The sequence below is a fragment of the Rattus rattus genome, chromosome 6, assembly GCF_011064425.1.
Source record: "Rattus rattus isolate New Zealand chromosome 6, Rrattus_CSIRO_v1, whole genome shotgun sequence".
In the NCBI taxonomy this organism is placed as follows: Eukaryota; Metazoa; Chordata; class Mammalia; order Rodentia; family Muridae; genus Rattus; species Rattus rattus.
In genome coordinates, this window is record NC_046159.1 from 53,251,026 (window position 1) to 53,263,458 (window position 12,433).

At 43.9% G+C, this 12,433-nt stretch overlaps 1 protein-coding gene across 9 annotated transcripts in view; it reads left to right on the top strand.

The window, feature by feature from the left end:
* Magi1 (membrane associated guanylate kinase, WW and PDZ domain containing 1) overlaps positions 1 to 12,433 on the top strand; it is a 609,660-nt gene that overhangs the window by 572,106 nt on the left and 25,121 nt on the right. For 7 of the 9 annotated variants that reach the window (XM_032906056.1, XM_032906057.1, XM_032906051.1 and 4 more), the window contains 3 exons: positions 5,055 to 5,271; positions 8,802 to 8,885; positions 11,782 to 11,873. In XM_032906056.1, coding sequence (XP_032761947.1) covers positions 5,055 to 5,271; positions 8,802 to 8,885; positions 11,782 to 11,873 — 393 coding nt within the window. The remainder of the gene's footprint in view (positions 1 to 5,054; positions 5,272 to 8,801; positions 8,886 to 11,781; positions 11,874 to 12,433) is intronic. The other 2 variants (XM_032906058.1, XM_032906055.1) reach the window with 2 other exon arrangements.

A 12,433-nucleotide genomic window follows, 5' to 3' on the forward strand; every position in this document is an offset into this window, starting at 1 on the left:
TGTGACTGGGAGGCAAGAGATATAGGAAAGAGGCAGAAGGCAAGAGAAGCCAGTGCTTTGGCCATTTCCATGCCTCTGATGACCTTGGCCTCATACCTCGGCGGCACTTGGATCCGCTCCTATTGTCCATGCAAATCCCTGCAGTGGCCTTGGGTCTTGGCAGATACATCAACTGTAAATAATTTGGCTTTAAAATGGATCAATTTGTCATCTTTGAGCCACATGAATTCTTTTCATCATCTAAGCTCCTAAGTGCTGTCTGTATTCATTTGTTCTTCTGAGCAAATATTTTCAGTTTACTTTATAAGAACCTCCATTTCTAAATCACTCTGTGAAATACTGATGAGGTAAAAATTTTTCCCCATTTCCATTTATACAAACCACTGCGCCTCCCCAGTCGCCCTGACCCGACAGTAAGTAGTATGAGAGAATCATTCATTTTAGAGAGATAGGTACAATTTCATTCTAAAAGGTTTTGTGATACAAGTTCATGGCCAAGGACTCTTAAGGAGATTTTAAAATTAAGCCCATTTTCTTCTCCCAAGTTGGCGGAGGTTTGAAAATGAGGAATGAAATTCTCGGTTCAGAAATATCAGCCCAGTGACAGTAGCATAGGTGACTTGTCTGGTGCCTAGCGCTCTCCTGGACCATGAACTCAGGCTGTGCTGTTCTTGGGGACAGTGCAGTGTTTCTAAGCTGGGGGATTGCTGCTGTGTGTCTAAGATGTATTATTCTCCCTCCTCTCTCCCCTTGGACCTGTCAGCAGTGTCTCTCCTTCATCAAACCTCTGCCCCAGTAGAAGCTCCTTCAGATGCAGAGCAACTTCAGGCCAGCCCCAGTGCTTCCAGTCATTTCTCTACCCAGGTGCCTGACCAAACTTCCCACAAGTCCACTAACTCTGATGCATTCCTGTTTTAAGTGCATAAATGGATTCTTCCTCCAAAGTTAAGAATGAAGCCTGTCCTCACGGTGTCACACAGGTGCCAACACCGGCATCATGTGGCTTCCAGGTCCATGCCCAGCTCCCCCATTCAATGGCCATTCATTCTACAGTCCCAGCTCAGTTTCTGCAAAAAGACTTAGAACATGCTGGGTCCATTGCCAAAATACTCTTCTGTACACCCATCCATAAACCCACTTGCTAGCCAAAGGACATTGCGGCACAATGATTTAAATCTATTCTGAATGCTTGATTCATTTAATATCCATCTGCACCATATACATCCATGCTCAGATATAAATTCCAGGCAATTAGGTAACATCTTTTTATTTCTGTTGTTTTTCTTATTGTCTGGCACAGTGTAGATTATTCACTTGCATTTGTTGGTCGAGCCAATAAGTATGTTGTAGGTGGTCACTGCAGGGGGGCCTTGTCTGGTGTCCAGTTAATGTGCTTCTCTTTGTCCACACACAGGCTTCCTTTAACAGGACAAGCTACAGCCTTATAGCTGCTTGTCTTTGAGCAAGTGCCCTACTTAGAGAAGTGAGGTAGCACTCACTTGTAACCCAGTACTCCAGAGGCAGAGGCAAGAGAATCCCGAGTTTGTGCTTAGCCTGGGCTACATAGTAAAACTTTCTTACACACACACACACCCCAAATGATTTTAATTTGAGAGCTTTATATGCCAATAAATAAATAATTTGAGAGCTTTATATGTCATTGAAAATGAAAAACACTTTGAAATGTTTGCACATATACACACAGAGTACAACTCCAAAAACCCCAAGATTTTCATTACAGAATGCACCTTTAAATTGGAGGGAGGTGCTCACTTTTAAAATTTAACATTCCGGTGGTGAAAATCCAGAAAGCTTCCAGATTCCTGGGCTGCAGTCCTTCAGTATGTCACCAAGCCAAGCCACTGAGTGATAGTTCTGTAGTGTAGTTCTTCAAAACTTGGAAAATTCCCTCTCTGATATTTCCCAGCTGAGAGGCCACATGGGACGACTTTAAAGGGACTCAGAGGCACAGTTTGACCCAGATGCAGCTTTGTTTCTGAGTTTGTTTTAACCCAGACTTCAGTGAGGTCTTCCTGGGGAGGTGAGAGCAGCTATTATAATGTGAAAGGTGGCTAAAGTGTTTTTCCGTAGACTTCATCTGCATCCCCCCTTTGTGGCCCGGCAAGCTCTAGTTAAACCTGAGGTTAGGCCCTCAGTGTCACCACAGGCAAAGCCTCTAGGACGAGATAAACATCCTGGGTCCTTAGAAACCCATTTGAGCAACATGTCTGACTCTGTGCATGATTACTCTCATCAGGGTGAGAAATTCTTGACAGAAGCAGCTTAAAGAAAAAAAAATTGATTTTGCTCATGAGCTCAAGGGATATCATTCAGTCAGGATAAGGAGGAACAACTGTGGGATTTGGCTTAATCTCTGTCAGCAGGCACATGAAACAGCTGATCACATTATGGTGACAGATGAGAAGCAGAAAGACTGGGCTAGACCCAGGAGGGCATTATCATCTTCCAGAACTACCCAGGAGACCCACTTCTGGTGGCTGGCCACATGTCCCAAAGGCTCAGCGACCTGCCAACAGCACCACCAGCTGGGGACCAGGTGCTCAAACCCTTGGCTCAGTGTGGGCCCCTCACTGTGTATAAAAACCATAGGCATGTTATACATCAGAAGTGCCTAACACTTTCATCAGACTCTGAGTGTGACAGCGAGGAAAAGTTTAAAGTTTGGTTTTCAGGGACAGGTACCCAAGAAGTTAGGGGAACACATACTCTGTGTGTATATGTGCAAAGTGTACCCCCTGAAACCCCACATGTGAGCGTTCTCCAGGTATCATGTAGCATGCAGGCCTAGGGGCTGAGGGGTAAGTGACCTCGAACAGAGACTGAAACTTTCAGGATTAGAGACTTAGCTCATCTGTGAAATGAACTCAGTGTTGATGGGCTCATCCTACGGTCAGGCATCTGCCACGTTTTTTACGGAACAAAAATAGGGTAGGTATTTGACCGGAAGAGTGTGAGTCTCCAGGCAAACTTAGCTCCCATGTTGAATGACTTGTTTTTATATTTAGAATGTGTCCTTAACAACATAAAAGTCCACATTAATTCTGGTTACTAAAGTTTACTTCAAAATGAAAATAGCCTTTTCCTTGTAAAATGTTAACCTGTTGTTATAAATAAATAAATAAGCCGCGCTGAAAAGTGTGAAACTTAAAGGAAGAAGCCTAAGCACAGTACCTGGTTGGTTGGTTGGTTTGTTTGTTTTTTCTAAATATTGTGCGATGTTTACAGCAACAGTGGGCAGATACTATCCGTGCTTTGTGATTGAGAGCCTTGTAAGAGATACACAATGAGAAAGACAACTTGCTGTGCACATCCAAAAGAGAACTGGTGCTGCTCTTGCTCTCAACAGCTCCAACGTGTCACCCAAGGAAGGGACAGAGTCGGGATGGCTTTTCAGGGCATGACAGGAGGCCATAGAGCTGATGTCAGGGTGGAGAAGGACCCCAAAAGGCAGCAGGGTGCCTATGTCAAGTCTTCTAGTCTATCCACTCTCTAGCACAGAGCCGAGAACTTTCATCGCCTGAAGACAAGGTGATATTCTGTGTTTGCCCTGTGCTTTCCCTGTGCCTTCACCACTTCACCTTTACGTGTGAGGGACTTTCCCTCAAGTACAGAACTTTTCCAAAACCCATAGTCAGAGCTCTAGCATCCAGAAGCAAATCAAGGAGTTGAGAGGTGGCTGCCAATAAAATGGTTGCCACACAAATATAAAAACCTATGTTCTTTTTGGACTTTGTCTACTTATTTCAAAACAAGAGCTAATAGGGGAAAGGCTCATGAACGTTCTTACAAGGGTTGAAAGTGGAGGCCCCCTGAGGGGAGAGCAAGGATTGATGATAGCCTCTGGTGACAGAGCTCCAAGGGACGGGATCGCACACAGTCAGGATCTTTAGCTCTTCTAAAACAGCTCTGTGGTTTGTGTGATAGAGGATAGAGATGCACACACATGCAAGCAAGCACACACACATACTTCACGCACACACACATCACGCATATGCACACATACGTAAACATACCATACACACACACACACACACACACACACACACACACATACACACCCCTCTTCCCTCCTGATAACTAGGCAGAGAAGTTAGTAACATGATGTCTTTCACAAAGGAAGCAGAACTCCAGTGTAGCATTTAAGGGGTAAAACCATACAAGGATCTTGGTTGTTGCCTCTGTCAATTCAGAGAACACTTCATAAGACGAAAGTCTGTGCTAAGCTGGTTTCGGTGATCAAGAACTTGACTCTGCCTCTGAAATCAATGGAGTTCCCTCTTTGAAAGGTATCTGAACTGTGGACAGTTACCAGTCTGGGAAGGCTGACCCCTGCAGGGCAATACATATGCACACATCACGTTTGCTCTTGACTTTTAAACTCACAGTAGGATCAGTAATTCCAGAGGTGCAAAGCAATGCCTTTAGAACTGATGGAAAACTCTAGGAGCTCTGGATCTGACGGTTCTCTGCACACGAGTACCAGTGCACTGTGACTCTAGGCGTGACTCCCTAATTCTCTGACCCAGTCTCTGCTGGAATGGAACTGGTAGCAACCTTTACAGCAGAGCAGGTCTCTTATTACTAAGAGGTACAGCATATGGTGGGTGCCACAGGAAACATTTTTAGTCCTGGTTGTAATTCTTACAGCACAGACTTCCATCTGAAACAGGTATTTTGAGTCACATATTTTTGTTGGGAAATAAGGATGTCAGGATAGATGTATCCTCCAATAGAGAAGCCCAGCGTATCTTCCCAAGAACTTACAATGAAAATCAGATTTGTTTCCCTGCTACAGCTCAGAGAACACCATGCTCTGTGGTGATATCTTCCTGTCTAGTCCAGACCTCTGTCTCTCTGCCAATCATTTGAGGATTTATCTGCATCCACCACTTGGCTGGAAGAAGGTAGAGGCCAGAGTGTGTTGTTTTAAGGTCATAGGTACACAGGTGTGCAAGGTCAGGCTGGCGAGAGATGCCCACTGCAGAAGCCACAGTCCTCTTCCTTTCTTGGCTCCCTCACTTGCTCTCTTACAGCAGCCACTGGAGAGGAAAGACAGCCAGAACAGCTCCCAGCACAGTGTGTCCAGCCTCCGGAGCCTGCACACAGCTTCCCTGAGCCACAGCGCACAGGTGCTCCCTGAGTACCCACCTGCAGACGTCCCTGCTCCAGATCAGACCGACAGCTCTGGGCAGAAAAAGCCAGATCCCTTTAAAATCTGGGCCCAGTCGAGGAGCATGTATGAAAACCGACGTGAGTAATGCCTGGGTTCCTGCTAACTTCCTCTTAGTAGAAGAGGCCTAGGGGTCAAGTGGACAGACGTAAAGAAGGTGGAAAGCCATAGCTTCTCCGAGCAGATGGAATCTTCTGGTTATCTGGGTAGCCTGGATGATGTCTCCATTTTGAGGAAGCCTGGGTAAAGAGGCGGTTGCTAAGAGCCACTGCCTTCAGTTCTTTCCCAAGTGGAGACGGTGGCAATGCCTTGTGCTCCTGTCTGGCAAAGCTGCTCAGACACACAATGGAGCAGAAATGTGATTGTGGGTTCATGAGAAGAGCTCAGTGGCTTTCCTTGTGGCCTTGTGGATATTAAACAATGCTGGTATCGTTTCATTTTAACCTCTTCCACCTTTGCAAAGGTTTCCCTTAAAATGGCGAGGGGGGCGGGAGCTGGCTCACAGGGGATGATTGCAGCTTGCCTTTTTGTTAGGCAGACTTGGAAAGATGGGCTTCAGAGTTTCCCAGATCTCAAAACCCTAAAATCCCCTCTGCGTTTCTCTTCTCTCCCTTAATGACTACTGTGGACGCTCACCATCAGGAGTCTTCATTATTTTATCAAAGAAAGTCCCTACAACGCCCTGGGCTTGGTAGAAGCATGTCAGACAGGAAGGCTTTGCTGTCCCTGACAGTTTTCTCTCCAGATGGTCGGTCAGTATGCCCTGGAATGCGACAGCGTGTCTTAGGAAGGAAGACATTATGTTTGTGACTTGTGAGAAGCTGAGAGAGAAAGCAGCATCGCTGGCCTGGCTGCCCTCAGCATGGGTTTCACCCCTAGCCACAGCCTAGTCACCTCCGTGGAGATGGTAGTGCAGAAGCTGGCGAGAGGTTAAGGGTTCTCCTTGCTCTCACCAACTACTCTGACCTTGCCGTACAGCAAACCTGTGTTGGCCGAAGGGCATTCTGGGAGGCTGCCATTGTTCTGTGACTCAGATAAAGGGAATATTGTAAGGCCAGCAGCCCCAGGAAGAAAAGCTGACCAAACCCTTAGTCAGCAATTAGGGGGCACATGAGGGCCTCACCTCTTGCCGATTACCAGCTATTAGAGGTCCCTTGAAGTATCATCAGGGGACAATAGTGAGCCACTAGACAGGCTGTTGTACTGGCTCAGCCTCACCATGTTGATAAAGCCAGCTAATTCAGAAATGGAACACACACACACAATCTCACCCCAACTGAGGAAGATGCCATCAAACACTTCTGGAAGCCAGACTGAAGGAAATTTCCCTCAGACAATGCAAACAACAAAGTTGAGCATCCTTTATCAAAAAATGCTTCCGTATCCATAGAGAGAATCTGAGAATGGGACCTGAGTCTAAATTTCAAATCCATTTTATGTTTCATACATCCTTTACACTCAAGGCCAGAAAAAGTCATTTCCAACCATATTTGCGCTGATTTTATTTGTGAATGTACATTTTATGGCATGGCCTTTTCTTCTTGTGGTGTTTACATCAATACTTAAAAGCTTTGGGTTTTAGAGCATTCGAGGTTTTCAGATCAGGGATGCCCAACTGGTTTAAACCTGGGCTCCATACCAGGAGTCCTCTCTAATTGTAGTGATTTCTCTTTAAAATACCACTGAAGGAATGCTTCCTAAGGGAGAACGTTCCATATTCCCTTCACATTTCTCTCTAACTATGTGGCTTCTTCAGTCGATGGCCCAACTTCAGGGGATGCTGAGCGATTGCTTTATTGACCACGGCCCTGCTTTCTTCAGTACAGAACATATTAGGGTTGAGTTTTCCATGGTCCAATCATTCTGTGATCCAGTAAATCATCCCCTGAACTACTGGCTGGTCCTCCTGGATTGACAGGATGCTCCGAGCACCTGCTCAGTGGTAGGCTTATTTATCCTATAGCAGCTGTATTTCTTGGGATTCGGATAGTCAACTTTTAAGAAAGTTTTCACCAGCCAAAGAAACTGGAATATCCAGTATGGCCATATCCAATTGCTATAAGCACTGGCATTGCTCAAATGGAGGTGAGACAAACATTTGGAAATCTTTCAGTTTTGCTCCTTGACTTTGTGTAGCATCTAAAGCAATCAGGAGCATGTGGGAGAGAATCAATGTCTCTTTGGTGATTGGAGGTCCTGTGATTGAGTGATAGTAGCAGCCTAGTGCTGTTAAGATCTGCATAGATTCTTTTTTCTTCTCTACTAAATGAGAATAATTATTCTGTCTCTATCACAGATTGTTCTTCTTTCCATGGTACCTACTGATGGGCCTATATCAATCTTGCCTTTGAATTAGTATTTTGTTTAATCTCAAATTTATTTCTCCCATTGTCCTGTTATTTTGTATTTTGTCTTTAAGAACATTTTTTTTTTAAAAGAGGAGTATCTGGATGGAGGGAATGACCTCCCCATCCCTTGATAATAAAAGCAAACACTGAAGGAAAATTAAAGTAAGTCACAGCACATTAAATATACATATTATGCCCTTAATGTTGAAATACCTTTTCCTTTTTACCAAAGTTCATTTTTAAAGGCAATGTAAAGACAGACACACAGCTGACCACTTTCCTTTACATGGTGTAGGTGTTTTGCAAAATACCATCCTCTCAGTCTGGCTCTCTGCCAAAACAGCAGTGTCAAGATGATTTAATCTGAGTTACAGATGTGTTAATGAATCCCTTTGAAGGATTTCAATGTTAATTAAAGACTTGAAGTCCTTTAAATAAGCCATCTTGCATGTTTTGTATTTTCTCTAGATAACATGCCAATTGGATCCTTGTCTTTAAAAGTGACATGATTGGTCTTATTAGCAGATGTTCACACAGTCACCTGGTGCACAGCAGAATTTACTAGAAAAGACACTCCGAAGCCTCTAAGTGAAGTTTTTTGCTTGTTTGTGGTGTAGCTTGAGAAGAAAGCAGTCAATGCTCTCATTCTAACCAGTGTTATAAAGCTGTCCGTCCTTTAGGGAGTTGTGCTTACAAGCCTGACACCAGGAATTTAAGATGATTATAACAGTTTCTGTGTGCTCATTCAAAGTTGACGGATTCCGTGATTGCATCTCAAACATAAGAAAGACTATTCTGGTTTGAGCTGCCTAGAATTCACCAGGGCATGCTTCAGCCTTAGAACGGAGTCTCTCTCTCGGGATTGATGCTCCCCTAAAATAATCAGTGCTGGTATGTACTGGTGGCACGCATACGCTTCCATTTTCTCAAACAGGCAATGAGAGTTTAGACAGCTCTCCAGTGTTCGTGACATGAAGCAAGGTCATTCAAGAAGGTGGTTAGAGCCTAATTAAATGTAAGGAGCCTATGGTGGTAATGGAAGAGCTTCACAGGAAGCACTCAGTGTTCAGTTAGCTTTTGGACAACTAAAGCATCATGAAATACAAAAGTGAAAACCAGAACCAAGCTACAGTCCTTGATCCCAAAGCATTGGTAACCTTGATTGTACCGCTGAGTCGAACGTCCCTTATCAATCACAGCGAAGTTAAAATGAACTGAGAACACATGTTAAGCTTTACACACTTGTGAAATTGATATTCCAGCTATGTCACCTTCGCCTGCGTCAGGATTGAGCAAGGGTGAAAGAGACAGAGAGATCAATTCCACGAATTTTGGAGAATGTCAGAGTAAGGATCTGCCGCAAACCTGTGCTCCTCCATTCCCGCCCATCCTGTCTGATGTTCCCATCTGTCTGGGGAGAAGTCCACAGAAGTGAGGGCAGATAAACGTGCATGAGGGGCTGGTTTTAGGCTTGCATTGGCCGAGCATAAGCCAAGCATCAGATGAGATTAGGGGGTGGCATGTGTTTTCACTGTCTGTACCAGTGGTGACACCAGGGCCTGGTGACCCCACTCGCACTACACTTCAAGGAAAGTCACTCTGGTACTTTGTTAAGTGACCACTACAAGGACCGGAAGCAGATTAGCTGCAGAGATTGTCCCCTGGATGAGGATGTAAGATTCACACAGCTGGATTAAAGCTATAAAATCTGTTAAGACTGGCCTCACTGAAAAATATAAAATAAAAAATACAGTAATTTGGGGGGAATGGCCTCACCTCACTGCTTTCTAAAATACGACCTCTGAAAGTAGAGAGTGAAAACATTTGTGGAACCAAACCTTAGTACTTTTTATACAAAGAAATAATATCATAGAAGACAAAATTTGAATACCAGAATATACATCAATATCAATTCACAAGCCAAAGTTATATTTATTTGGGTGAATGGTTGGTAAGAAGAATAAAATTGTTAATAGGCTAAAATTAAAGTACCAGAAGACTTTCTTTGTTACTTGTCTGTGTTGGTGTTTGTGTCTGTGTTTTATGGTTCACTGTTAATGTCTTTATATCCCAAGTGTTTTCTGGTTCACTGTTAATGTCTTTATATCCCAAGTGTTTTCTGGTTCACCGTTAATGTCTTTATATCACAGGGCACCTTTCTTTTCTTTCTTTTTTTGTTTTTAATTTTCTTTTTATGATTTTATTAATTTGATTCTTGAAAGGAAGCAAACCTCTTTTTTTCCTGTGGACTAACTCAGGTGATTGACCTAAATCTGTTGGGTCTCCTCCTCCTCCGAATACCATGAGAGCTGACACCTCATTGCCACATAAAGCAGAAATGAGCTACATTTTTTTTTTTTGTCCCTGTAGGATGGAGAAATGATATTGTGTTATGTGATGCTGAAGAAAAAAGGCTCGGGGGTGAAGGCCTTTGCAGAGTTTCTTTATTTGTTCACAGAAAGCTCCAGCAGCCAAGTATACTGGCTGAAAATCACTAGTGGTCTTTTGGGGTGCTAGTTTCCTTCTGTGGATAACCCAAAAGACAGAGCACCCTCTGAGTTAGCTTGTATTTCAGTGGGGCAAGTAATAGCAAGCATCATTTACTAAGCTACTCACACAGGAGTGAGTGAACACATACACACACACACACACACACACACACACACACACACACACACAAATGTAGTCAAAGAAACATTAGTCTAACTGTTTCAGTAGGAGTCCCATGATATAGCTGGATTTACCTTCCTTGGCATTTTACAAGTTAGCACTTATAATATAAGGGACTATATAAATATAGGGGACCCAGGTAAAGCCCCAGCATTAAAGCAGCTCAAACAAACACCCGCTGCCTTGTACTCACCTATCTGGCTTGTTTCCCTCGGATCATTCATTTACTGTGCATCTTAGACTCCAGACAAAGCACTAAAAAGGAACAGTTCTTCCCAGTGGGAAATCTAAGCCACCATTTTCATCTTTCCTGTTCCAGCATTCAAAACTAAAGAAGATGGGAATTAGGAGTTTCAGACCTGGACACTCCTACAGCCTAAAATACAATTAATGAAACCAATAAGAAAGAATGCGGGGCGGTAATTTAAGTGCCCCTTCAGGATTCACTGCAACTAAATCATAATGTATTCTCTTTAACTAAAAGTTGTATCACTTTATAGGCTATAAAACACTTTGTGTATACATTAAGTACTCAGTAAGAATGACGTGGAATAACCACCTTTACTGTCTCAGTGAAGTGACAGTGCAGTTATACAGAATGTGCTCATGCACAACCGGCGTTTCCTGGAATTTATTGAGAGCTTCGTTTTAAAGCACTAGACCATTACTGAGTGTTGAACATAAAATAGCAAGTTATTGAATAATGAGTTGATACTTATGTTCAAATACCATAGGCAAATTAAGGGAAAGCTGTAACTTAGTGATGAGAAAGAGTTAGTTGGTCAGAAGATTCTGTCCTCACTTGACCTTAAGGGATGAAGTCTGACAACTCTGGGATAATAGAACTAAACTCATACTAAACTCTACATTTACCAGTTCTAGAGCTGTTACGTTTTGTCATGGTGCCGGGGATCAAGCCCAGGGCTTGGGGAAGGATGGGTGAATGGTACACCAGCAACCGTGCATCACACAGCCCCTTTTAAATAGGTTTTTTTACCCCTCACAAGATTGATCTCATATCAAATTACTAATGTCACTGGTCTTAATTATGTTAGGGGAAAAGAAAATAATTAAAAATTAATTAAAAATTCTTTTTAGCCCAAATCATAATACTTATCTGCTCTGTAAAATAACAAATCATTTAAAGGAACATTCCAATCTATAGAGCCAGTGTCTTCTCCAGAGAGACTGTCACACAGGTGACTTCATTCCTGGATGCTTGCGTTGTCGTGCAACACATGGTGATTTGATTTACTTGATTCCTGTTGCCGTGATGTTAGGGAGAGGCCCTTGCTCACTCCTGGCTTAGCTGTCCATGATGGTGTGAGCTCAAGTAGGAATGTAACAGGCGCTCATAGCCCTTTGGAGCGCTGCAGAGCTGACTGGCCCTGCTGCTTGTTTGTGCCCCTGGTTGTCAGCTGCCACCCAGCCATGACCTTTTCTTTAGTTGCCTGTGTTGGGATTGCTTTTATGTGTGCATACACATCCATCCTGGTCCTGCTTGTGCCCATCTTAGACACGTGATCCCTTTTATTAGTGAGATGATCTTTCTCCCTTCTTCCTTCTCTGCAGTTCCAGATTACCAGGAGCAGGACATCTTCCTCTGGAGAAAAGAGACGGGATTTGGATTTAGGATTCTGGGTGGAAATGAGCCAGGGGAACCCGTGAGTCTTTTTATCTGCTTCCTTCCACAGTGCTGTTTGCTCAGGCTTCAAAGGAAAGTGGCAGCCACGACAGATCGCCACGCTAGGAATCCAGCTAGCTGTGGCAGTTGGCTCTGTCATCTTGGGTAGCATGGGTCTCATACTGGCTTTTTGTGGAGCTGCACTTGGTGTTGTTGTTGTTGTTTGTCTTGAGGAAGAAGGGAAGTGATGTTTTCTACAGCTTTTGTATGTGGTGGGGAATTTCAGCCGCTGTCCCCGTGCACACACTAAGAAGATGGAAAGCAAAGGGCAGAGCGAGCATCATCTTAGCAACTGTGGCATCCGCATAGGGAGAGGGCGCGTGTACGTGAGTGGAGAGCATAGGGTCTGTGTAGGAAGTGACTAGAGCACAGAGGGAACCTCCTCAGGCAGCAGCACCTCAAGAAAATGGCACCCTGTCCGGAAAAAGGATCCAGAACAGTGATCTAGAAGCGCTGAATCTCCTCTCTGGGTCTCAGTCTCTTAGAGTACATTTACTTGAACATCACAATGTCCTTCTCAAGGAAAACAAAAGAGAAGGA